This window comes from Crocodylus porosus, unplaced genomic scaffold, assembly GCF_001723895.1.
Source record: "Crocodylus porosus isolate Cpor-Errol unplaced genomic scaffold, CroPor_comp1, whole genome shotgun sequence".
Taxonomy (NCBI): Eukaryota; Metazoa; Chordata; order Crocodylia; family Crocodylidae; genus Crocodylus; species Crocodylus porosus.
In genome coordinates, this window is record NW_017728899.1 from 312026 (window position 1) to 339495 (window position 27470).

Genomic DNA, 27470 nt, shown 5'->3' on the forward strand with positions numbered 1-27470 from the left:
TAACAACAAAATGCTTGCTGAATTGTTACCGTCACAGTGTTGCTGGCCTATGAAGAAAACCCACAGAGCTTGGAGATGAATTTGCGGACAATTCCCTGGTTTTATTACAAAAAGAACGATCATTTTGATCAAAATAAAGAGTCTGCTCACAACATACATGAAAATTGGAAATACAAAAAACTCACCCCAAAACACACGATCATTCTGGTGCCTTTCTTTAAAAAAAAAAAAAAAAGGCTGCAACGTCATTCTGTGCTCTATTTATAGTGTGACCCCCCCCAGCCCCCCATTAAAATATAAAATGCATGTGACAGCTTGCAAACACTGTCAGTAGAGTTGTGTGATCATGACAATGCGGACAGACACGGCTCTGGGCTCCATCACCAAGTTACAGGAAAAACCTTCACAGGCGAAGCGGATGAGATCAATTTTTGGTCAGGGAGAAAAGCAGGAAAGGGGTGGCCTTGCTTACAGTTGGGACCCCTCCAGCCCCTGCCTAGCTCTGGTGTGCCCTCATCTGCTTAAAACAGGTGGTCATCTGAAGGAGATGATACCTACAGAACCAACACAAGCAAAAACTGAAACCAAAACCAAGTTCTCCAGGTCATTTCTCCATAAGTTAACGTGGGAAATAAAACTGCGTTTATGGTAAACCAGCTGTGTACAGAGAGCTCAACTACCATTTACCAACACGCACGTCTTGCTTCACGTACACCCTGTGAACACCGGTTTGTTTCACATGCAAAGACTGAAGGGCAGGTCTGACAACAGTTCTCTTCACATCCCAAATTTAAAAAAATATATTTTTATAGTCCGTCTTTGCTGCAGTTCCACAGTGAACTCCAGTCGCTCTTCTAATCAGGTGGGAGGGGGGGGATAATATTGTCCGTAAGTCCATGCGTTCTGGTAGTTGTACTGGAAAAACAAGACAACGTGGAGTGAGTCAGCAACACAGGATATTTGGCGAGTTGCTATATTAACATTCAACAACTCCAGAATGAACAGCTGTGAATGCAACAGCAACCGTTTCTTTCACATGGCCCTTGTGGGTCCCACTGAACTTGCCCTTGTATTTGCACAAAACCAGAGTCTTCCGAATGGCTGCGTCTATGGGGCTGTATGTGCACCTTACCGTGTGTCTGAAGCACCTTGAAGGACAGTTATCCTGGCCCTCCCTTGGTCCCCTCCCACAGCCTGTCAAGCACAGAAGGCGTGCTGGCAGGGGACCTGGGCTATGGTTACTGGGGGGAGGTCAGGACAATCCTAATCAAAGATCTCAGGCATATCCCTAGCGGCCCCGAAGCCAAGGGCAGAAGGTCTGATGAGGTCAGTGGGTTGCTCTGCAACACTGCCATGCGGGTTTCATGGCATGCTCCTGAAGCAGACCAAAGTGGCTGCCATTCACGTACCATCTAGGAGAGGAGGAAGACACCTTCGAGACTCCTGGTTTCCTTGAAATAAAGGAACCCCCTGGAGTAGAAGCCTCTCCCCCAGGATGCCAATACCGCCTGCTTTATGACCACTCGTGTTTGCAGCCATCAGGATGAGAAGGTCCCCCAAGGGAGGGGAGCAAGAGAAAGGAAGCTATGGGTCCCAATTGCTACCCCCCCATCCAGTGCTGTAGCTGGTGGAACAGCAGGGCATTTTGAAGGGTACATGCTGATACAGCACTTCTGATGGTCCGAGGATGACTACACCTCAGACTAATACATCCTTGGGAATTCCTTGTACGGCCCTGAGCACTATCACTGCTTAGCCATGGAGCAGGCAGTAACTGAATTGCCCACAGGTACTTACAGAGTAGTCTCAAGACACAAAATCATCCACCTTGAGCTCATCCTCGGTCTGGTGCAGAAGCCTGGTAAAATCCGTCCATCCCAATAAGGAAGTTGTATTTATCCAGGAAGACTCAGGGAGAGGAAGCAGAGAAGTAGGATTTCTCCTCCACAAACTGAGCTTCTTCTGAGACCAGGAAGGAATTCTACCCTGTGGTCAGACTGGGACAGGCCATGGGGGTTTTGCCCTCCTCTGTAGCATGGGCCATGGCTTGAGTGCATTTTAACCGCCCTTGCAGCAGTGGACACTAACAGCCCTTGTCCCCCTGCTTTACCTGTGGCCAGTAAGGGTGCTTCTGGTGGCTTGCAACGTGCCTTGTAATTATGTAGATGAGCCTGCCTCGTGCAAGATCCTGCACTAGATGACCTCTGGAAGTCTCTTCCAGCTCTGATTCCTACAATTCTAAGACAACCAAGAAGCCTCAGATGTTATGGGCATAAGACTATTCATACCTCATCTGCTGTACTTGTTACCGCCTCTCCTCAGGTGCTACTGTGGCTGGAAGAGCAGAAGCCATGTGCCGTACCATTTGGCCTTCACTTAACAGGACGACGCAGTCATCCAGCGGGGAGGTCTCCACTCCCACCACTGATGGCTCATTCAGAGGCAAGGACAATCCTGTTGCTGCTCTGCTCCCAGACTTGGGAGATCTACCTGACCCGGCATCAGCAATGCCTCTAGAGAGCACAGTCTCCTCTTCCTAGAAAAAGGAAGAGACTCTGCTCCTGGAAGTATACAAAGGACACTGCCTCCAATCCCCACAGGACACCAGTGCATTAGGATATGGCTGGATTGCCTGATAGTGCCTGTCCCAGTAAGGAGAACCACTTGTTCAATCTATGGTCTCACCAAGCAACTCAAGAAAGACTCATTCCCTCGCTCACATGAGGTAAGCAGTCATGTCCTGTTGATGGGGAAGAGATTTCCTCTAAACACATGACACGTCAACACTGAAGTACATGCCCTGACCGAGTGTTGTGTTGCCCAGGTCATTTGACGAGTCCAGAGTCCTTCAACCCCACGAGTGGTTATGCTGCCATCACAGATTCTATTGCTCGAGTCACCACCGTCTGTTGCTGCAGTTTCACTGGTGCCAGTATAATAGAAAGCTCTTTGTCGCCAGCCGTGGATGCAATGCAGGGCTTAACGAATCTTCTCCTCAGCAAGACTTCATGCATCCTCTACACTCAGCCAACAGCTTGGTGTCTGTGTTCAGGACAGTCTTCCAGAAAATGAGTTCAGAGCCACACGTGCTGCTGGGGTGAAGTTCTCTGAACCAAGTCTCTTTGCAGCACCTGGATGTTTTTGGTGATGCTTCCAAAGGTCTGACTCTATTAGATGCTGTACAGGAACACACTTTTCTCTCACACTTGGTAGGGTCTGCAACCTAGTAATATTCCAAAGCTTGCCACAACTGTCATCGACATCCCCAATATCCAAGAGTTTCACGTGTGTCCTACAATTGGCCACTAGTCTAAGAACGCTGGCACACCAAACATTTGGTACGTGACTTCCATGAAGACAGATGAGCCACCTGCTATCCATTAATAGGATTTGTCTAGTCCAAGACAGACAGGGCTTGACACTCCAAGGCTAAGTCTGCATTAGGTGGGTGGTTGATCTGCCCTGTATACTGGGGGTGGGATCTGACCATCCAGAACCCACTCCAGTGGACTGTGGTTTACACGTGGTGTCCTCAAGTGGGCAGAACACGTCCCAAGAGTTCTGAAGGGTGTAGCCAGAGCTAAGAAAAACTAACTGCTCACATCCTTGCTGGGCTCTGTCAGATGGAGCCAGCCAGCACGAGAACTGAGGGATGCTGCAGCTTTCCAACCCTTTACACCCTGTTATGGAAGCAAGAGATAGCACAGGGTAGTGTGCAGCCCCAGATACGGCTATTCCAAAGACTTCAATCTTGTGCACATGGAGGCCTACAGTGGATCTGTACCAAAGTGCACTTGAACTAATAACCATACAAAGTAAGTCAAGTCGCTTCTTAAGTGAAGCGCCAGGGCAATTTAACAGACAAACAGGACGAGCTTGGCATCCCAGAGGTGACTTTTGTACATTCAGGGTGCATTGCAGAGTAAAAGTTCCAGCATGAAAAGAAATGATTTCCCTCCACCCTTCCTGCACTTGCAGTTGTTTAAATGTTAGCAGACCTGTGTAAGAAGGACCAATTTGCACAAGTGCAACCGCTGTAGTCTGTTGCATGTATTCAGTCCTCTGCAAAGGAACATGACAAAGGCAAGATGGGGACTAAACAGACTGAGAAAGGACAGGTCCATCGGTGGGTATTAACATGGTAAGTAAGGGTGCACCTCAACATGAGGAACTCTAAGGGCTCTGAGACCTGGAAGATGAAGGAGAAGAGCCAGATCCATCTTAGCATCCATACTTTGGACACTGGACTAGATGGACCTGTGCTTTGACCCAGCATGGCATTTCTTATGTTCACAAAGGGCAGGGAGAAAACATGAGAGAAGTAATATTTTATCTGACGTGGCCAACAAGTACCTAGATGTAGAAAAAGAAATGACTTGGAATAAAACAGACCGTGTCACACTCACCTGGTACCAAGCACTGTAATTGTACGCCATCTGATTGGCCTGCATGTCTCCATCCATCATCTGCGTAGAAGCCAAAGTCGCATCATCTGTATGTGCTTTCTTCTCATCTGGTTCCTCTGATCTGAAAAATTAAATATAAAGACATTGTTCAACGGCAACAAAACAAATAAAATGGTTCTGCAGCATCTCCCACACCCCACTGCAGCAGGGGCCAACCTTTTCAGCAGGTGCGCCACGAATTAGCTCCACACCCTCTGATAGCCACATCCCCCTCCCCTGCCCGAATGCTTGCTCTGCTTTCTGCTTCCTGCCCTGTGCTCCCTGCCTGATCAGCTCCTCTGTTTTCTGCTCCCTGCTTGACTGCTGCTCTTTTTCCTGCCGCTGTACTCCCCATTTCTTCCCAGATCTGTGACATGGCACACACACAGGTTGCCCATACCACTTGTGGCATGCATGCCACAGCTTGTCCACCCCTGCCTTAATGTACCACTTCATGGGGCTACAGGCTGAAATTTCAAGCTTGAATTTCTGACATGCCTTTTATTTCAAGCAGTCAATGACAAGCTTTCACTTTAAGCAGTCAATGGAAAGTTCTACCTGATTTAATTCTTGCTTCAGCCTAAGTATTTTAGTTCAAGTCCTTTTAAGGATGGAAGCACACATCTGTCTTTTAGTATTTTGCTCCATCCCCATTTCTGGCAGCCCAAATTGTTTAAAGCTGGGGTTCCCCCCCCAGTCTAACCTCTTAAAAAACCCTTAATGATGAACAAGGGATAGTCACTGGCCATTTTCTTAAAGAGTTTCCAAACTCTTTTCAAACAGATGTATTACACACTGTCTGTACACCAAACTGAACAGTATCACAAATTTAAAGCAATAGTTCATACCCATTTTCTGCTTTTCTTTTTAAGGAATCCTGCTCTTTCAGTAGGGCTTGATGTTCACTGTAGGCATCCAAAAGCCTAAAAAAAAACAACACAAACAACCCCCACACTTAGCCTGGGCATGAAACATTCACAACAGGACGGTATTAAAATAGCTAGATCGCAACCTCTACGTTTTCCAAGTTTTGGCTACTGTTCAAAAAGAGTTCACAGTACCCATGCATTCCTGCATCTGTGTTATAAGAACGAAGGGACGCAGCTGTGTCAGTCGCAAGTAAGTACATTTTATAATTTTCTACAAAAAAATTCCAGCAACGTTTTCTGTAAACAAAGTTTATCACATTAATAAATCAGGAGTTCCTAAGTTTACTATGAAACATCAACCGTGTCTGTATTTCTGCTTTGGCAGTTGATGGTTTACATTCACGCACATATATACAGCACCGGGCGGTTTAGATGGAACAGAGCATGAAGATGACCTCAAGCGCTTTGTTCAGTGCTGCACCGCTGCACAACTGGGTGATCCCCAGGGAAGGCCTATGCAAAGCATATTACTGGAAAGCCTGCAGCTTCTAACATGTCAGCAGCACTTGGTCTCAGCGTAGATCAAGTCAGGCCGTGTTTGAAAATATAAGATATGGCTAGGTCTACAATTAAAGCATGTCAAACTGTTTTTAGAGAAACAAAAAAACTCTTCCTCTTTCAAGAGCTCTCCTCACTACGCAGCCCACGTAGGTGATCCCTTATCACGGCTTGCAAACAAAAGAACAATGGTTTTGCGGGGCGTGAACAAGCACGAGACGCTTTAAGCCAAAACGGCTGCTTTTCAAAGAAAAGCCTATGCTACAGATTTTCTGGGAAAATCCCTTAAAGCGCAAAGCACTGACTACAGCACTAAAAGTAACACCAGTTTCTTAAGTGTAGCCAAGTATAACCCTCTCCCCAACTGATAAGCAGCAGGGGGTTTGTGAAGCGGGCAGTACTCGATTCAGATTTGGCCTGATTTGGGGAACAGTAATTAGATTCACTGATTCAGATCACTGTCCCTATTCAATTCAGCTGAAACTAAAGATTCGATGCCGATTTGGAGAATCAGCAATTCGGCCATAGACACAGCTTTATATGTTTTTTCTACGTATTTTGAGGTACCTGGCACAGCTTGTGAACGCTGCGATGGTGGGGCGGATGGAACGTCCCAAAGGAGCAAGGGGGAAGCCTCCGTGCACTCGGTGGCAGACCCAGAAGTGGACTGCAAATACTTCCAGTCCACTTCAGGGTCCGCCACTGAGCACGCAGGGGACCCGCTCCCCGTGCCCTTACGGCTTGGAGATGGGTCACGGGAGTGCCGTGCCAGACCCAGGAGGCACCAGTCGTCGATTCGAGGGGCAGGGGAGTACCCCATGTGCTCCACAGTGGACCCGGAAGTGGACTGGAAGTACTTCTGGTCCACTTTCGGATCTGCCGCTGAGAGTGGACCCCCCCACCATGCTCCCATGGGACGCTCCATCCGCCCCAGCATCTCAGCTTTCACATGCTGCACCTGGTTCCTTGAGGTCCATAGGAAAAAACAACATATAAAGCTGTGTCTATGGCCAAATGGTTGAATCTCTCCAAATCCAATCAGAGGCTTCCAATTCCATTCAGAGAGATTAATGAGTCTCCTGATTCCATTCAGATTTGGAGATTCGGCCACCAACTTGGGCTGAATCTCCTCCGAATCGAATCAGTGACTGAAGCTTCACACAGCCCTAATAAGCAGCTCTTTCAGTGACCCCAATACAGTGCAAGCTAAAGCTTACTTGCTCACGTCGGAACCAAAGTCTTCAAGGAATTCCACCTTCCGCTGAGAAAACGTAATCCTCACTTTTATCGACAATGCACCGCTGACAGCTTTATCGAAACAGCTGAGGATGTTCTCTTCGTTCTGCCTGAGATCCCCACTGTACTCCATTTCAAGTAAGTTGAGATACAACTTTGTGTTCTCCTGTGCAAAAACAAAGCAGGGCCAATGCTGGACAGCACTGTTTGTCCTAGCATCTCTCAGATATCTCTATCTAGTTCAAGAGCTCTGAGTCACAGACTGTTTTATGGCCTAGTGGTGGCCCGCAGGCTGTATCTAGCCCAGAAGGAGTTAAAATGCAGTCCACAGGCTTCCCACCCAGCCACCAGCTCCCCTCGCTGCTCCTGCAGCAGTAGCCCACAGTTGCTAGGGCAGGGCAGCATGGTGATGGAGGACTCAGGAATTTCCCATGGCCACAATCACAAATCACATGCTAACTTCACCAGAGCGCCCCAAGGGATGACGAGGTCAAACAGTCATAAACTCCTGCAAGACCGTTTCAGGCTGGACATAAGGAAGAATTTCTTTACTGTCCGAGCCCCCAAGGTCTGGAACAGTCTGCCAGCAGAGGTGGTTCAAGCACCTACATTGAACACCTTCAAGAGTAAATTGGATGCTTATCTTGCCGGGATCCTATGACCTCAACTGACTTCCTGCCCTTTGGGCAGGGGGCTGGACTCGATGATCTCCCGAGGTCCCTTCCAGCCCTAATGTCTATGAAATCTATGAAACTTGCGCTCACCCCCACGGCACTGGCAGGGAATGGCTCATACCACTTGCACAGTGAGGATCCTGGAAACCTGTGCGGTGTACGGCATGGGGCCCCCATCCATTCTGAAGTTGGGACAGCCCCGTTTTAAGCTACAATTCTCTGCTGTAGCATAACCAGTATAGGCTTCCTTTTCCTCAAGTTCAAGAAGAGATGATCTCGGATCTGCCTCATTTGTGAGCTACGGCACATCCAAGAATGGGTGTCAGCTTGCAATCAGTAAGAGGTTGCATGGCCAAGAGTCAGTCACCCATACAAACCAATCCCATCCCAAGAACGCTGCCAACCACACACAGACAATGCTGGCACTCTTACACCCCTTACAGGTTACAGGGGTGGGCAGATGAGAATAGGATGGGATTCAACACTGACAGGTGCAGGGTGCTGCACCTGGGAAGAAAGAACCAGCAGCATACCTACAGGCTGGGGAACTCCCTTCTCGTCAGTACAGAGGCGGAAAAGGATCTTGGAGTCACCATTGACTCCAAGATGAACATGGGCAGGCAGTGTGGAGACGCAGTCAGGAAGGCCAACCGCACCGTGTCATGCATCCATAGATGGATCTCGAGCAAGTCCAGGGAGGTGATCCTCCCCCTCTATGCAGCACTGGTCAGGCTGCAGCTGGAGTACTGCGTCCAGTTCTGGGCGCCGCACTTCAGGAGAGACGTGGACAGCATGGAGAGGGTCCAGAGGAGGCCACTCGTATGGTCAGAGGGCAGCAGGGCAGGCCCTACAAGGAGAGGCTACGAGACCTTAACCTGTTCAGCCTCCACGAGAGAAGGCTGAGAACAGAATCTGGTGGCCGTCTATAAACTGGCCAAGGGAGACGAACAGGCGATGGGAGAGTCCCTGTTCCCCTGAGCACTACTGGGAGTAACAAGGAACAATGGCCATAAGTTGACGGAGAGTAGATTCAGGCTAGACATCAGGAGGCGCTCCTTCACAGTCAGGGCGGCTAGGGCCTGGAACCAACTTCCAAAGGAATCCTACCCTGGGGGGTCTTCAAAAGCAGGCTAGACAGCCACCTAGCCGGGGTTGTTTGGCCCCAGCATCCTTTCCTGCCCACGGCAGGGGGTCGGACTTGATGATCTGCTCAGGTCCCTTCCGACCCTACCAACTATGATACTACAAAACTATGAAATGCTGCTTGTTATTTTTGGAAGGGAGATGGACAAAGACAAGGACATGCCTCAGAAGGAGGAGGGAAATCAGGAGCGCTGTTGGGATTGGGGTAAAAGGTAGGATTCAAAACCTGCAAACGTGGCAACGTCAGCTTAGAGGGACTGGTGTCTCCATGTAGTAATACAACACATTACATACAGACCGACAACCTATCATCATTGTTGCCTTGCTTTAAAGCACTGGTTAAATCAGGAGGAAATTTAACGTGAGACAAAGGGCTGTCTACAAAGCCCTCTGGAACACATACTTTGTCCTTCTCAATAGCTTCCGACAGCACTGTTCTTGCCTTTGGGAGGTTCTTCTGTACTTTGAAGAGATGTCGAGCAAGCTTGATGGTGTAAAATGACAATTCGCTTCTTGATTTGGCGTTCTTCACAGCTTCCATGAGCAAGTGTTCAGCTTCTTCCATGTTTCCATGTCTGCGTTCTAAGCTCACTCTTCGCAGGCGAACCATGGCTAATCCTACAACGCATTCTTCAAACGTTTTCAAGATTCTTCTTGCTTCGTTAATATTCCCTGAAAGAGAAATGCAAGGCCCTGAGGATGATGCATGCTCTACCACATCCAAAAAAAAACAAAACACTGCTCATAACAGTAAAGGTAGGAGCTGCTAGAAAGTCTTCTCATTTAACTTGACTCTTACCCTGCTGTTCTTCAAAGGCAGCCCACAGCACGTGGACCATTGGTTTCTTAGGAAGGTGTATCGTACAGGCCCTGCTGTAGACGTGCCTCACTCCTTCAATACTATGGTTCTCCATGTATTTGGCATACTACATTTGAAAACAAAGTAGGGATTGAATAATTTTACAGCTTATTTGGGGTCTTTAAATACATGACAGAACGATAAAATTCTTTTGTTTAAACCCATTCAGCACCTTTATTGAACCACTAGACTAGTTTCTGTAAGGAAGGACGTAGAGAGGCAACGAAGTTGGCATATGCAGCAGTCAAATCTGGTTGCAAGCAGACCATCTCCTAATGCAACAGATATAGTTATATATGAACAACATTCAACAAGAGTACAAAAGGTTAGTCACTAGATCAATGTTTGCAATCAGAAAGAGTTCAGTGGGAAACCACTGCCCTTACCTTAATCCAGAAGTCCTCATAGAGGGCACAAGAAATAACACATCTTTCAAAGAGGACCACAACTCTCTCATGAGTCCCATTTTCTATCTCGAATTCTAAGTACTCTTTCCAGTTTTTCAGCTGAGCTTTCTCCAAAGGTTTTACATGGAAGTAAGGCCGCTTTATCTGCAATGGATGCACAACACGGGAATGCAAATTCACCAGTAAACTGACAACACGGGCAAAAATAACGCTTAGCAAGAAACTTTTTTTTTTTTTGGTAGTTGGATCATATAATGACCCTCTGGACTTTTCAAAATTATATTCTTGCGCAGGTTATTTAAACAAACGGACTGAATGAACTTTGTGGTCTGATTAATTTTAAAGAAATGCTGTCATGATGTGATTCATTTTAAAGAAAAGGTTGGCATTACTAAACTAAATTCTAGGTTTTATAAAGAAGTTTTCATACAACCAAGGGAACAACAAAAATGTTTCCAGGATTTAAGAAATCCCATTGCAAACACGGTTAGCCATTCATCTCCTCCCACCCCCATCTGCAATTCAAACATGACAGCAATGAACTTGTAAATAAAACCAATTTCACCACCCAAGCTGCATACATATAAAGTACTTACTTCTGTAGTCACCCAGCCCTCCGATATAATTGGTTAATCATTTATAATCCCGCAAATCATTTTGGGAACCGTTCGGATGAAAAACAATTAAAGCACTTACATGCGCTGCAACAGTAAACATTTTAATTGAGTTTTGCAAGCTAACAAGATTGCATCTCAGTAATAAAATTATTACTTTCCAAAAACAACACTGACTGCAGAAGGATTTGGGCAGGATGCCACGCAAGAACAAATAATGACTGCCACACCCTGACTACTCTGAGCAACCACTACATTGTTCGCTCTGCCTGCAGGACTCCAGATGCACCCGTTTCTCTCCATCTCTGATTTCACCTGAAAGCTTCTCTCTTGCACTGAAACTACCTTAAGCACATCCATGCCGCTAGCTCCTTCCAACTGTTATTAGAAGGAGAAATGTTGTCAGTAACTTAATAAAGCAAAGCAGGGCATTTGAACTTAATTAAAGTCTGCCATTCCCCATGGTATCCCAGTCTAAATGCTGCTGTGGGCCGAGGGGGCAATTCATTTTATGATTTGGATAAGAAGAGAGAGGCAGATGGCTGGAGTAATAATGAAGCAGGCCAAACAGGACTTCCCCTTCAGAGGGTAGATGCTCCATTTCTGGATGGCTGTCATTTGTCAACCCTGTTTTTCTCCCTGTCAGCAATTCTGTTTTGTGCTACAGTCCTTTCATGTGCCCATTACATTGATGTCTGTAGAACCAGTTGGTCTCTAGCTCTTGCAGAGCAAGAGGACTTAACTGATTGATTTAATCTAGAAAGGTACTCAGCATTTCTGAACAGTCAGGCCACTTACTCAGACACCTAATGTGGATTAAGGGGTATTGGTTGTAGCCGTGTTGGTCTAAAGACACAAGCAGACAAGGTTCTTTGGGTGAAATCTGATATCTTTTATCGGGATTAAAGCACCTTACGTAGGTACCCACTTTTAAAGTCTGGGTTCACCGACACAACTTTCTGAGAAATGCAAATCCATCCTCACATGTATATTCTTTTTAAGTGAATCAACTGGGCCAAGCGAGGAAGTCAGAGAGGCCCAGCAAGTAAGGTTGCCACAGCACTGTTAAATGGGGCAACACTGCAAACACAGCATTTTTTACCTTCCTGTTTCCCTAGTTTAACAACAAGTTCTGATCCCAGCTGCATCTTATGATATAGATGGGCTGCACAATGCCAAGTTAAACCTGCAGGAAAAATCCTGCTCTGTGTCCGCAGCTGGAGCAAAGCCACATTGCACTGTGTATCCATGTTACATGGCTCCAGAGTAAGCGTTTGCCCTAGGGTGGCACAAAGGCAGCAGCTCTGTATGCCACATGTCACTTATGCTGTTGGAGTGGCAACTAAAGGGGATTTTCATGGTCGGAAGTTTCCTAGAGGCTAAACACTGCTCCAGCCTGTACGGCCGTTACAGGCCACCGTTAAAGTTAGCAGAGCCTTTGGCCTGTTTTAAGAGGGTGCAGGAAAAAATGCATTGGAGTGTGCCCTGCAAAAAAGGTCTAAGGAAGCTTTTTCCACTACTCCAACCTGTGTTTTACTCCCTGCAGCATCTTGCCCAGGGTTCTGCACATGCTACTTTCATTTAAAGACACATTGCTTTCTCCCCCTGTTCATGACAATCCCAAGAGTGACCAAAGACTAGCAAGTGTGGGAACTTCCTGGATCCCATTCCTTTTTATGAAATGAACACCACAGTCTAATTTGCAGCTATTTAAAGAAAAATCTTAGGCATTAGCAAACTTAAAAAATATAAAAAATATAAAGCAAAAAGACCCAATCTAATACACTTAGTGAAATATATCATCTTCCCTCTCCCAAAGCAACACTCAGTGCTTCCACCAACATTTAGTAAAAGATGCCCACATGTGGCCAAGAGAGGTAGAAGCCATCGCTTTTTTGACACAAGAGACAATGACGCAGAGAGAAGCTATTTGGCCAGAACCTGACAGAAATGTCAGCCAGGTATAGGCAGATCCAGGCTCACAGACACCCAGATATCCACGTTCCCAGTCCTACATTCAAGACGGTTCTTTCATAGAAAAAAAAAAAAAGACAAATGTTTAAACACACGTAAACTTACTCCTTCTTCAAATGTCCATCTCTTGCTGACTTCATGTTCGTTGTGATTGAACATTTCTTGATGAATCTCAATGATTCTGTGCCTCATGTTTTCTATTTCAGTGATTAGCTAGGAGACACATTTAAATAAGCAATTAACAAAAAGCAGACAAATGCTCGTGTTCAGTATCAAAGGCTGGAACACCACCTGACGATGGAAGCAGCCTGCATTAATTAAAACCATAACCTTATACAGCTACTTTAAGTGCTGTTCCAAATAAACAGGATAAGACAGCACTGGCTCTGAGGAAGTATTATATCCAATGGCTTGCTTGCTTACATCGGAGGGATGGCTTGAATCCAAATGGGACTCAATCCTCTGGATGTGCACAGCTCCCAGTGGGCAACTCTTTCAAGCCGGTTCCAAGTTTTTACATGCCTTTGTGCAACAGGAATTTGCATAGGCCAATATTAAGGAAAGTGTTCAGAGAACAAGCCACAACTCTTGCCCTGTTTATCTGGAGTATTCAACCCTCCCTTTCTATCCTGTTGCTGCAAACACGGACACAGCAGCTCCTCCACCTCTCCTGCACACTTACCTTTGCAGGGTCAGTGATGTCTTCAGTTCCAGAAGGAAAGTCAGCTCCAGGTGGTGCAGCCTCCCCATTATGACCATTTACAGAAGCCAGTTCCCTGCGCAGCTGAATAAACTGCTCAGAACTTAAGAGGTCTCGGGGCAAGTTGTTTTGTACGTGTTCTCTAAATCTGAAAAAGGAAGGGCCGGCAACAGTGAATTTTACACATCTAACCTGAAAAACATGCTCACTTTAAGTTTAAGAAGAACATGCTGAGCTACTTGCTGCTCTATGGACCTAGAGCTGTGTTGGAGATGTGACTTTTCTCAACTTATATATACCTACTATGTGCATGAGGCAGTTTCTCAGTGCTTAAGAAGGAACTCCTGCAAAAACCACTAGGAAGACTGAAAACCAAAAACCCAAAGAAAGATATACAGTACGGTCTCCCCTATCCAAGGGAAACATGGAAGTTATCTAAGTAAAATCAATCAATATTTCTCTTAACGGAACTGTTGCAAAATTTGTTGAGTGTTTTTCCCATCAATGAGTATGATACTGTAGCAGGACACGGAGTTAGAAGTTGAACAGTACAATTTCTGGGGGAGGAGGGACAGTGGAAATCACCCCATTTGACTCATCTTTTCGTATCTACAGTCCCCACACTGTTCTTGAAGAGAACAGAGAAGAGAAAAGAAAAGAAAAGAGAGAAGAGTAGGTTGCAGCAGACTTAATGAATATTTGTGTTTCCAGGATTTCTTTGGACAACAATACTTGAACTTTGCTTTAGTTCTCCAAAGAACAAGAACTCGCCCTTCACAACTTAGTCAACAGGTCTACAGCCTCAAGCGGTACTACTTTACATGAAATTCATGATTAAACTCATTTGACTGTATTGCATGCTCTTCATTAGTTTGAAGTCTGGCTGCCTCCACCCAGCTCAAGAGATTTGTTTGATCTCCCCAAAATTAAATCTCCGCCCATTATAAATGAAGAGTTGAAAATGTGTGTTCTGTCTCCAACATTTTTATTAGCATTTCTTTAAATAGAAAAGGAGGGACTATCATGTGAAAAACAAAAGTCATGGTAACCATATACAGAATAAAATACAGGTTAATATTGTATGTAGGAAGATGCTACATAAGCAGATTTGTCTATAATAAAGATGCCAGATGCCTCCTCAAAACCTTTTTGGGGGGGCGGTGTTTTTTGAAGAGGAAGAACCATTCTTACTTAAATGCAGGAACTCTGTTCAATCTGAACAGGAGCTTGATTTTTAGTTTCAGAAAAATATTTTAAAGATTATTGCACACCTACCTTTATTAATAATAGTACAAAGTTACATAAAGCTCTAGGCTCTCCTTACCTCTGGAAGTGATGGCTGTACAGTTGTGTTGGAATGCCCAAGATACGATCATAGATAGCTGTAACTTCTCTTAGGTTACCCTGTTCATTTTCCCAATTTATATACATCTCCCATAGTCTGTCAGAGCGGAAATCTGTCCCTGCAGCTAGGACCGCATGTTCATAGGTTCTGAAAAGTGAAATAAATTCACTGATATTTGTGGATGGAGTAGATCATCTAACAAGACGTAGTGGGAGTTTGGAAGGGAAAAGGGGTGAGGAAACAGCAGTTAAATAAGGAAAAACCACATCCCTTTATTTGTAACTGTACATTGAGGAGATTCAAAAGGTGCACTTGACCAAAACTGTTCTCCAGATACACAACCAAACTAAGACTTCTGGAAAGAGGAGCTCTGGAGAGATTTTCCTGGTATTTCCACAATAAAGGGAACGAGTGGAACACAAAATTACTATCTCCCCCAAGCTCACGGTATCTTCTTCCCAAAGACTTTACTCCCAAGGCTCTGAGGAATGAATGGAAGTCTTATCAGACATAAAACAAAAGAGATCATAAAATGATGGATGCTTCCAACTCACAGGGGAAGATCGTAACATCTTCATAGAACCACACACATTCCTATGCAATTATCTACCAGTGTTTCACCAGCAACGCACTTTGCAACCAACTTACCCTCTTACACTAGTGTTAGTTTCAGGGTCAGCAGGGTCCAGCGTCTCTTTTAAGAAGTTTATATAATGTATCCAAAGATCAACACTAAGAGGAATTGCCTGAAGCCCTCTGCGATACACCTATGAAGAGAACGGGAACTGTACATCACAGATTTAATGGTGTCCTAATAGAGAGGCAACACTGTGTTATCCGGTGAACCTTAGAAATACTAATTACTGGAATTTTGTTTAAATAATCTACCATTACCATTTGGGTGGAGGTTGGATAGAACATGGCAATGTTCTGATCTCCACGTGCAGAGTCTTGATCTTCAAAGCGCAGCGGTCCCTGCATTCTGACCAGGTTGTGTGGGCAGGCTTTGGGGTACAGACCATAGGGCACAGACCCATTAGAGCATCATTGACAGCGTCTGACCAAAAATGCAATAAGATGTAGCAATTGTGACCAGCAAACCAACTATATATTGTTTTGAAAATGAGAAATAAATGTAAGTGACAGAAAAGCCCTGCCCTACTTGTTAAGCTGCAGTGTAATACAGAGGCTTGCACTGCAAAGCTTGACAAACTGTAGAGGTTTAACGCACCTGCCAACAAAGAGAAAACATATTAGCTACAAATGCCACAGAAGTGACAAGTGCAAACAAAAAAATCCCTATAAATCTGAGCACATAGGGCAGGTACCGGCAGCCAAATGACTCACAGTGGTTCAGTCATTATTTGGCTTACAGGACCAATGGTAAAGCCTTCTCCAGCTACCTACGTACCTCATCAGACTGTTTAATGTTGCTGTGGCGTTTTTCAAGGTCTGCATACTTTTTCCAGTATCCATAGCAATATGGATAATGTGTGAAAAAATTGTCAAATGCTTTCCTGGCAGCCAGTAAATGGTTCTGAAACAGAAAAAAAAGAAGTGTTCAATGATCCCAAATTACAGTTTGTTAAAGAACTGAGGCTGTTCACTGCAGGGAAGGCACCCATTCCACTTAAAATACAGAGAGCTATACTGTAACATCAGTGTGCTTAACCATTTTTTAATACAATTTTGGATCTATCCAGCAACAACACTCATGCCTGGGCCAGGTGGCTTAAGTTACAGGCATGACCTGATCACACCCAGCACACAAGTATTCTCATACGTCCCTGCCATCTTCCCTCAGTCAAGACTGCTTCTCTCCACCTCTGCCTCTGGACCTCAGCCTCTAGAGAGAAGCCATCAACCCTCACCTAGGTCTCAGCAGAGCTCCACGTTTTCAGTGATTCTACAGGCAACACCTCATCTATTTAATTCAGCACAAGCCACAGAAACAAAACGTTGAGTTTTGCCCGTCTTAAATCAGCATAAAAATTTGCAGCAATGCCAGCCTTTCCAAGAGTCACAGGGAAGCGTTGGCAGCAAAAGTTTGCATTAACAGCAGGGCCAGTAACAATACTTAGCACTTCAACAGCATTTTACCTCTTCAAAGTACTGGACAAACATCAATCATTATGTGTGATCTGGGCATGCATGTAAGGAGCCAGCCAGGGCTAATCTTTACAAGGATTTTACAAGTCATGACAAATCTTTTCCAAAGCTCTCCAATTAAACCATTGCAAAGAACTAGCCCTCTTCACGCTTGCATTATGTTCTTAGGTGGCTGATGAAATGGCAAATCATGACTGACCAGAGACACGCTCAAGAGCAACACCCATTTAATGACTGGAATCATAGGATCACATGGAATTGAGGCTAGAAGGGACCAGAAGTCTAATTCAATGCCTAGTTCATCTTCTGTTAAGTACAGTGGGAAGATGTACTAACCTCCTGCTCAACATATTGCAATAGATATACCCAGCCTGTAAAATCCTGGGGATTTTCCACTACTGCTTTCCAAAACTTCTCATACTCTGGCGGGAAGTTAGCCTCTATGTCCGTCGTCGTTAAGTCTGCAACGTTTGGGATTTTGCTGTCTTGTGTGGTCTCCTCCGTTACGTCAGGAGAGCCATCAGGAGACTGCTCCATCTCTGTGACACTCATGATTTCAGTACTGAAGTCCGTAGGCTGCTCCCCCGCTGCCTCTGTACCGTTGCCTGCATTGTCACTGCTTGAGTTTCTGTCGTCCTCCGTGTGATCCAAGTTCTGCATAACTGCTGCTAGTGTTGCTCTGCTAAGTGATAACCTGAGGAAACACAGATGAAAGATTACCACCTGCCCGATGCCACAATAATACATAGCTGTCAATTTTAAAATTGTCCTGATAGTATGAAAAACTACTTGCCCCTTAATCCAGATGAACTGCAGGAAGTTATTTTTACAGAACTTCCTCTTAATTGTCAAAATGGATCTGCTCCTGTAAATGAAACATTACAAATAGCCACTAAGCTGCCATGTTGCCTCTGATGACAAGGAGAAGTCAGATAAAAATCAACACCTGACTACATGCAGAGGCTGGAAACTTCATCCTTAGGTGCACCCAGTTTTGTTAGGTTAACGCCACAGATGTCACACAGACCTTCAGGTCTCTGGCTTTCATTAACAAGACAAGGAGAGGAACAGTTCAGAGAAGACTGAAGCCTACAGAAGAAAAAATAGCATTTTGACTAAGCAACAAAACATCTGGCTGGCCCTAGATGAATCCCAAGGTGAGACAGACAGGGTCACACTGGACACCATTTGTTTTCAACCATTTGAGAAAATCTCCCAAGTACGCTGTATGTGTCTGTTGTCTCACAAATTCTCTCAGCCAAGTGGTTTCTGTGCTCACTAGTGTCCTTCATGTTTAGTGAAGTGTTAGCAGAAAAAAGGGTTTGTAGACATTTGGGGCACCGTACCACGGACAATGGCGAGACAGGATCAACCAGGACCTGGGACAGCAAAGCAGGTTTGGCCCAGGCTGTGCACAGATTCTTACTCCACAGCAAAAACCCACAAGACTGACACTTTCTCCTAGTCCTCCAGGATGGACGCAATCTTCCTTCCACTCTGCACCCTTGATCTTCTGCTGAGAGCGACTACCAAGCCCAGCCCAGCCCACCCCAACAGACCCAGGTGGCCTGACTCAGCCGTGTGCTCACTGCAAAGTGCTGTTCCCCTGCTGCAGCCACGCAACCCCGGATCGAGACCTGGATCTCAAGGACCCCTCACTGATCTCTCTCCAAACCCAACAAGAGACCATTCTACAGTCAGAAACATGCCATCCGCTCCCAGGTAATAACAGTTTTAAGTGCCTCAGGTCTTTGAGCTGCCCCTCACAGCTGAGAAGTACATGCAATGCAACCCTCAAAAGCCACAAAACTGCCCTCAAATCCTCCTTTCCATCTCCATGCCTCCATCGGCAGTCTGGTTTTACATAAGGGTCCAGCTCTGAACACTGCAGCCTGTCCTTCTAGTCCACATTTGTCTCACACAGCAGCGCCTGGCCCATGACTGGGGCTCCTCAGCAATACAAACAACAAAGAGCTGGGGTCTTCTGCGTGCTACATCATCCTCAACAAGGGACGACTAATAATAATATTAATAATAAAGCTCTCACCCAGGACAGGAACTGCAGGCATCGTCCACAGCTAGGTTTTCATTAGCATTCTTTTATATCTGAAAAGTCCCCTTCCTCCACAGTCACAAACCAAATCCAACCCATTAAAGCAGCTGAGGATTTTATAGCGAACACACTCTAGGATGAAAAAGAGCTTCCCCTTAGTCAGCAAAGGAGGGCCCATAACCTGCAATTAGTGCACAGGCTAATCTTTACCACACCCCATCTTGCTGCCAAGAGCCAACACATTGTGATGTTCCCTTCTTTGATCCAAAACGTGAGGGGGGGGTAGGCAGTCTATTGGCAAGTCCAAACCAGGTTTGGAACTGGATTGCATGTGGACTACTTTGCATCACACAGTCATTGCAACAAACAGTCATCATAGCCACTGATCTGTGCTTTCACCACACTCGTCAGCAAGGCAGTACCAACTTCAACCATCTAACTACGACTGTTAGCCACAGATAACTGGGTTAGCCATGTCCGAAGTCCTCTGTGCAGCACAACAGCCATCCTCGGCACAGTCTAAATACATCCCTAGAAAGTTATCCCTAGCATTCCTCCTGAACTGTGGGAGAAGCAGAGCTGCACATCTTTGTTTCAACATGCCAGTGCTCAGACACCAATCCAATAAAGCAGGAGAGAAAAAAAATCTAGACAGAAAGCCCGTTTATAGCACTATGTGGAAAGGACGCCCCAATCCTGTGTCTGGACTTACCATGTTTGTATAGCTGTGATGGTCCAGGGATCATGCAAGAAGCAAGATCTGTTCAGCAATACCACTGGACCAACTTTACAGTCAGAAGAAATATCAAGCAAGCTTTCAGAAACACAATATCCTTCCTCAGGTCACAGAACTTTTTGTGCATCTAACACAGTGATTCTCAACCGTTCTAAACTTGAAGCATCTGTGGACAGACTCGAGGCACCCACTGGTACCTCTTTTTGCCTACCGAAAAATAACAAAGCAGTTTTTCTATTGCAAACAACTCAAAAAGACCACAACTCCGGACTCCTGTTTGAAATCTCTAGGTTTCTCTTGTGAATCATGTTGGTACACCTAATAGCGCTTACACTGTGTGGCATCCTGCAGCACCCTTGAAAGGATTTCAAAGCATCCTGAGGTGCTGTGGCACCCTGACTGAGAATCATCGGTCTAGCATCTCTCCCAACCATACGTTGGTGCAACAAAAGATACCATCAAACAAGGCTTACCAGTAACTGAGACTGTGAAAGAACAGCAGAGTTGCCCAAAATGCACCCCAAACACACCCTAGAAACATGGGAAGGCCGGCATGGCCGATACCAGGCATGCAAGGAAAGAGATCAGTCAGATGAGCCCACATACACTTGCACAGTAAGCAAAAATACATTGAGATGACTACAGATGGACTAGACCATATAAAAAGCCCCAACCAGTGAGGACTACTGGAGTATGTTACTACCCATTTTCAAGTTCCCTGTTTCTTTCTTCTAAAAAATAATATATCTTCTTGATTAAACAGAAACTTCCTCATGCCGTTGCATGCAAATAACTTCTAGCATGCAAATATCTTCACAGGCGTAAAATTATCCCTGGAAGGTACTTCCACGCAGTCTGGTAACAACATACAGCTGACTAAGCCTTTTTTCCCCATAATGCTTCAGAAAAACACTGCACTAACTGCCCTCTGAAAGCTGATATTCTCACTTTAGGCCACGGGACCTTCTAGCTTGGCTCTTCCATGAGCCAAACATTTCTGTCCTGGTTACTGACCCTGCTAGTGATCGTGATGGGATGCAGGAGGACTCCAACAGACAGGCTGACTAGATGCCAAGCTTTCTACCCAAACTGTATAAATACCGACACTAAAGAGAAACTCTGTGAGACCGTTGGATAAGGCAGATGGGAAAAGTGCAGGATTAAAGGAAGCTCTTTGCTCACTGGGTTGCAAAGACAGCTTCTGAACCAAACTGTGCTCCCACCCCACAAAGGGAGCACTGATCCCCGAAGGGGCCTGACAGTAAAGGCTCTCTGCTGTTTCTCAGAGAGAGAAGTGAACTGGATTTCTCACGACACCAAAAACCACCATGTCAGCAGGGAGTGAACTGAGAAGAAAAGGTGGTGAAGGGAAAAGTTCTTTAGTCACCTACTGTGGAGCTACTAAACATAGCTATAACTCCTGTATGAGAGGGTGAGAGAAGAGGATCCTCTCAGGAATATCGTAGTTATATTGTACTTTAAAAAAATTCCTCGCTTTGTGCCATTGAAGACAACTAACTGCTCAGCGGTCTCCTGTTGTATGCTTAGACACCAAGGAGGTTCTGGTCCCACCTGGGGTTACAAGACACTAGAATTAAACACTGGTAAGGACATCAACAACAGCATCAAAGCCATTGATTTATTTGCATTATATTAAGGGTGCTCAGCCTCTGGCCCCCAGAGCCTTAGGATCTGGCCCACAGAGCTCCCCAAAGGTTGGGGACCAGTGGCAGTTAATACTCCACACTGCCAAAATCCCAAGCCCTGTGCCATGGGTTGGAGTAGGGCCACAACCCCCCCACCCCACACACCCAGATAAGGCTGGGTCATGCTCCTTCCTCCTTCCCAGCTGGTTCAGGGCCAGGCCATGCCCCCTTCCCTGCCACAGTTATATCAGGCCAAGCTACCCCCTGCACAAGCCCAAATGGAGCCCCCCTGTGTCTGCCCTGGTAGCCAGACTGGGTCCACCAGCCGGATGCAGCCTACAGAGGGACCGGGCACTGCCCTTTTGGCCCACTGGACAACAAGGTTGAGCACCACTGCATTACACAGTTGAGAATGCAACTTTGCCAACGTACTGCCTAGCTTCTGGTTGCTTAACCTGCACAGGCATTATTAATGTTGCAGACGTGCGTGTGGAATCAGACAGTTCTGAAAAAGGAAAGAAAATGAATGAGAAAAAAAGCAGATTCATTCTCCAGGTCTTTAAAGCCTTACTGACCTGCAGCCGACTGGGAATCGTGCCTTAAAATTCCACCGCACGAGCTGTTGGCTGGATGCTACCATAAATGCCCTGTCAGCTGCACCAGGAGGACGAGCCTCCCCTGCAGACTTCAGGCACTCACAGTGCACAGGAAGGGCACCATATGCACCTCCTCTACCATCCATGAGCACTGAACTGAACGCCTCACATGTGAAACTTGTGCCTGGGGCTCCCCCCTTGCAGCCCCATCCTCAGGCTACACGACTTTAGCCAACTTTTCTCCGTGCAGCTAAGCCAAACAGGCAAGACCGATGAAACCTGCATGGTTACAAGAACAAAAAAGACTCCTAGATGCACTGCATGAATGAGGCCTGTGATTTTCAAACATGCACCACTCCAATTAAAAACATTTTTCCCAGAATAAGACATGAGCACAACTCTATCGAGGCAAGTTTCACTTTCCGGCTATTTCAAGCTCAGGGTGAATATAGAGAAAGAGACAGACAGCCTACCTACCTTGTCACCATTTTGAATGTATTTTCTGCTGTTCCCAAAAAATTATAAAAAAAGTAACATCATTACGTCCTGTGTAGGTAAAAATAAGGGGGCAGACTGGAAACACAAGGACCCTTTACTAGTGGCCACTTCTCCTATTACAATGTCACAAACCAACAATACTTACAGCTGCTTTAGTATTGTTTTGTTAATGGTACTCACAACTATACCCTCACTTAAAAAAAAAGTGCATTGGGAATATCCTACAAAGAGCCCTAAAACAGAGTATTTGGAGAACTCTAAATCAGAGTTCCTGGCACCAAAAAAAGCCCAGCAAATAATTGTAAAAACCTTCTGGAAGAAATGCAGCATTTGGTCAAGAAGCTGAACAGTTTTTCCACACAAGGCATAACCATATCCGTTACTGTGCAGATGGCTCCTGTACAAGTCAGGCCTCAGTTTCCATTTTAACAATACTCGACATAATCTCAAGATTAAACAGTGTCAGCTTCAAAATATTACCCATCTTATTACCTGTACATGTTATAAAAAGGAAGTACAGGACTAAAGCCATCGAAACCTCTTAGAAGCACTTGAAAAATCGACTTCTCTGCTCACATTTGTAAGTTAAAAAAAAAATCAGCTGGCAGAGCAATGCTTAGGAACACCATAAGAGCATCTCCCTGCAGAGCTCAGAGAGAAAGAAGTGATCAACATGCTAATCACAGGCACTCTCATTGGGGCAGTCAGAGGAACAATCCCACATGTATCATGAGTTGATGTGTGGTTGCATCAGCATAACCACTCATTAGAAGGTGGCATTGAGCAAGTAATCTCCAACAGTTTAATCACTTGGACACACAAGGTTACCGGCGCCTTTTGGACTTCAACAATGATTAGATTAGATTATTACAGTAACTTCCTTTAAAACATTTAGGACACGTGGTAGAGTTGCTTCAGCACTCTTGAATTCTCTCTAACATCCTATCCAACATAGCTGTGTTCTGGAAGATGTGCACATTCATTTGTCAGATGTATATGCCGCCCTCCCCAGAAAAGGCTCAAGGTGGCTGACAATAAAAAAACAAGATACATTTTTTAAAAGATGAATATAGACCAGTATGTATGAACAACAAATTCCCTAAAACTTAACTAAAAGCCTGCCCAAATAAAAAGCCTTAGTTTTTCTGGAGGATGCTCAGGCTGTGATGGCATGCAAGGAAAAAAAAGAGTCCGAGGCCTGAGGCCAAGAATGGCCGCCCACGTGTTTTTGCCAAAAGGACTCGAGGCACACTTGGTACTTGCAGAAGGTACCTGCCTTGTCCAGCACCCGAAGCATATTTCTTTAGTGAGCGTTTCAAAGACATGACCTCTTTTCACACGCATTTCCTGGACTTCTGCAGTTCTCTGGGACCACAGGCTACTAAGAAGGAAAATAAATTGTAGTGGTCGCTCCTGCTGATTTGAGGACTAAGAAAAAGGCATCCTGATGGCATCGAATCTAGCCCTAGGTATTTAGTAAATGCAGGACTAAATGTTAAGTAGATTTCTGCATCCTGAAGATAATCTGATTAATATTCAGAATAATTAAAATGGCTCCTTGCAACTTTCATTTCAAGCAGTAGGGAACATTTGACTGCCCCATAACAAAGTAAGAACACCTTAATAGCTGTCTGTACCTCCGGCCCCTCGAAGGAAAACATCTGTTACTAGTTGGACCTAGAATATGCAGTCTTAGTAAGCTCAAGATACAGGAGGCCTGAGGAGGACAGCTCACATAGCAATGCTGGAATGGGCAAAAACATTTTAGAAGATACTGGAATTATAACCTTGAAACTATGAGAGTGGAGGAAAACAAGATCATCTCCAAATGCACTGAAATTACAGATCTGAAGTTGAAATGATATCCAGTATCAAAACACATGGAAGTAACATTTTTACCTATTAGCTGTTTCAAAAGGCCTAAGCTTCAACTAAAACAGGAAACTTCTGTTCCTGCTTTCAGTTTTCAAAATAATCAGAATTTCTAAAACTGTGCACCACCCACTGATAACACCACTGCTTGTTAGTCAGAGAACCAGCATACTTGGTTGAATTAATGATCTGCTTATCTCAGAACATTGTGGATCCATGAAACATTATCTTTTTTTCCCCATTCCTTTCTAGGTGCAAATATTAACACATCTGAGATGAAATCTAGCAAACAAACCACCATCTAGTGCTTGCTCCTTCTTAAGATACTATAATACAGAGGGCAGTGTGATGAACTCCATCCACCCAGGTACATGTTCCAAGCAGAACCCAAAATATTCCTCCGAAGTTAACTTTTGCCTGAATGCGTCCAAAGGCAAAGACAAAACCAATACACCCCAAGATTTAATAGTAGAGCTGAACCGATACATCAGTCCATATCGTATCAGCACTGATAAAAGGAAAATTGATATTATCGGCAATTGGTTGATGTGGCCGATAACGTCACCGATGCACGCAGCCAATGCATCCCAGCAGCTTGGTGAGCAGTGCCTGGCCGATAGGTCTGTGAGGGGGAAGGGGTGTGGGGGTGGCATATCAAGGCCCCCACAGCAAGGAAGGTAGTAGGGCTGGGGCTGCCCAGCCAGGGCAGAGCTGGGCATAGGACAGAGCTGTGGAAGCTCGTCCAGGGAGCGTGGGGGAGAGGCAGGGGGCGGCACAGCTTCCACAGTTGCGTGCACCCCTGGGGAAGGCATGGGGGGCATGTGGCCCCTGGATCTGGGCACAGGGTGAAGCTGGCCTTTTCCCAGCAAGGGGGCTGGGCCGGGCTGGGGCTGCGCTCAAAGTAGGCGGCGGAGGATCTGGGAGGGGGGCTATAGGGTAGCTACAGCAAATTCTGGGGTGGCTGTAGCCCACCCCATGTCCCCCCTCCCAGCACTGCCACCTCAACCTACCCTGAGCTCAGCCACAGCCCAGTTCCCACCACTGAAGAGAGGCTGGCACAGCCCCCTGGCCCCAAATGCACAGCCAGCCCTTGCCCCAAGCACAAAACTAGGGAGCACATGCCCCCCCCACCCCCGTGCTTCCCCCAGGGGTGCACACAGTGGCAGAACCCGCCCCCTGAGGCTCCATCCTGCATCTAGGCAGCATCTGTCCCTGCCCCACTCCCTCCCTCACCATGGGGGTCTCGATCTGCCCTCCGCCCCACACACACCTCCCCCCCCCAGACTTACTGGCCAAACACTGCTGTCCAATCTGGTGGGATCGCGGCTCAGCTATCAGATCGGTATCAGCTGATATGACTGATCTGCCATCAATATCAGCCAAAAAAAATCTTTATTGGTGCACCTCTATTTAATAGAAATTGCAATTCCTTTTAGTCTCCTCTAAAGTATTAAGCAGTCACTCCTGCTTGCTTAGCCTGAATTAGGAACACAAATTAATCTACACTGATACAGAGACAATCTCCTCTACCCAAGCCATATATGCCACCACCTGCTTGCAGTGCCCCCCTGCTGTCTGCACTGGACAGGCTGGACACAGGCCCAGACCAGAATACTTCAACCTCCTGGGATGTGCCATCGCTGACCTCAGAGCAGCTGTTCTGAAACAGCAAAACTTCAAAAACCAACATGAATAAAAATTGAGAAACAAGAAGTCTTCCCCAGACTGGACTGCATTAAATATGGTCTCAACAGAGACTCTCGATTCTTACCCCATTGCCTAGACTAGCTTTTCTAACCGTTAAATCCCTCAGTGCATTAACTGCTTTATTTATCCCTTTTGATCTCTTCAACCACCCTTTGCCTTTCTCAGCAGTGCCCCCACCTTCCTCCTCCTTTCCCAATAAGCCTTCATATTTAAATTTATTCCATTCGATTTAGTACCACTGTTCTCTGCAAGTCCATTCATAGCATGTGATGAAGAAAGCTCCAAGTTAGCTTATAAAGATGCCACCTTGTCCTGCCTGCTACACTGAAGACATGAACAGAAGACTACGTATTGCAGTGTTGTAGATTCCCAGATAATACTCATTTTATTAAATTTCAACTTGAATGCACTCGGTAGTCACGCTCAGCTTTTTCTCTATTAAGTGGTTTAGCATATATTATTTATCCTATTTAAACATATTTATGGAGCAATGGATAGATTACTGCTTATTTTTAATTCAAGAATACTTGGAGAAATAAGGGAAGAAAACAAAAAGTATACGGTCTCAACCAACTGACCGTAATACCTTGCTCCCAGTCTTTCATTACTCCGAGGATAGAACAAGCAGGTACCCCAGAACCGCGACAAACCACTTCGCCGATTCACCCCAAGACTGAAGGTCTCTTCCATCTGATTTACCCATAAGCTAGCAGCCTTCCTGACTATAGCAGAAAACTGTGCTGCTTTTAACAATATCATAATCATAATACTACATAATCTTAACGGTATACTACATCCAAACAAGCATTGTTCTTTTAGACATGCACCTAACTCCATTATCTCTAACCAAAATATTTATATATAAGTAAACCTGAGTACAGTGGTAAGACCAGGGTGACGCCAACCCCTCCACCTCTGGCAAAAGTGCCAGGCAACAACACTTGTGAACCGTCCAGGGAAAACGAGGACGCACTCCCGGCACCAGAGCGGGCCAAGCTGGGCACGTGGGCGCCTGGCAAGAGATGCCAGCTCAGCGCTGCGACAGAGACGCTCGAGGCACGAAGGGTGGGAGCTGCCTCGCTGCCCACCCGTGACAGGTGCCTCCAGCCATCCAAAGCCTTATGGACATGAGAAGCGCAGGAGCGTCGTGCAAAAGAGCCACGAGACAAGATCCAGGAGATGCAGCAGAGGCCCCAGAGACACCCCCCTGACCCAGAGGCACCCCCATACCCCCCCACAGGGACACACCTAGACATCCCCGGAAACCAAGGGGCACCCCCTCTGACACCCCCAGTCCAAGGGACACCCCCAGGTCCCGCCAGACACAGGGATCCTTCCCCGACATCCCCAGACCTCTCAGGAGGCCCCAGGGCACCCCCAAACTCCAGGAGGCCCCGGGCGGCTGGCGGGCCTGGTTGGCCCCCGCCCG

At 46.0% G+C, this 27470-nt stretch overlaps 1 protein-coding gene across 5 annotated transcripts in view; it reads right to left on the reverse strand.

The window, feature by feature from the left end:
* Window positions 1-76: 76 nt before the first annotated feature.
* The window catches only part of PRPF39 (pre-mRNA processing factor 39), a 27621-nt gene continuing 227 nt past the window's right edge, over window positions 77-27470 (reverse strand). The window contains exons 1-14 of one of the 5 annotated variants that reach the window (XM_019556597.1): window positions 17880-18257; window positions 17270-17627; window positions 16236-16361; window positions 15473-15591; window positions 14804-14971; window positions 13462-13627; window positions 12885-12992; window positions 10171-10335; window positions 9725-9851; window positions 9329-9597; window positions 7090-7274; window positions 5294-5368; window positions 4407-4527; window positions 77-915 (exon numbers count right to left, since the gene is read on the reverse strand). In XM_019556597.1, the coding sequence (XP_019412142.1) occupies window positions 859-915; window positions 4407-4527; window positions 5294-5368; window positions 7090-7274; window positions 9329-9597; window positions 9725-9851; window positions 10171-10335; window positions 12885-12992; window positions 13462-13627; window positions 14804-14971; window positions 15473-15591; window positions 16236-16361; window positions 17270-17593 (2010 nt within the window). In that variant the 5' untranslated portion in view covers window positions 17594-17627; window positions 17880-18257 and the 3' untranslated portion in view covers window positions 77-858. Of the gene's footprint in view, window positions 916-4406; window positions 4528-5293; window positions 5369-7089; window positions 7275-9328; window positions 9598-9724; window positions 9852-10170; window positions 10336-12884; window positions 12993-13461; window positions 13628-14803; window positions 14972-15472; window positions 15592-15718; window positions 16362-17269; window positions 17628-17879; window positions 18258-27470 lie in introns of those variants that run through there. The other 4 variants (XM_019556599.1, XM_019556596.1, XM_019556601.1 and 1 more) reach the window with 4 other exon arrangements.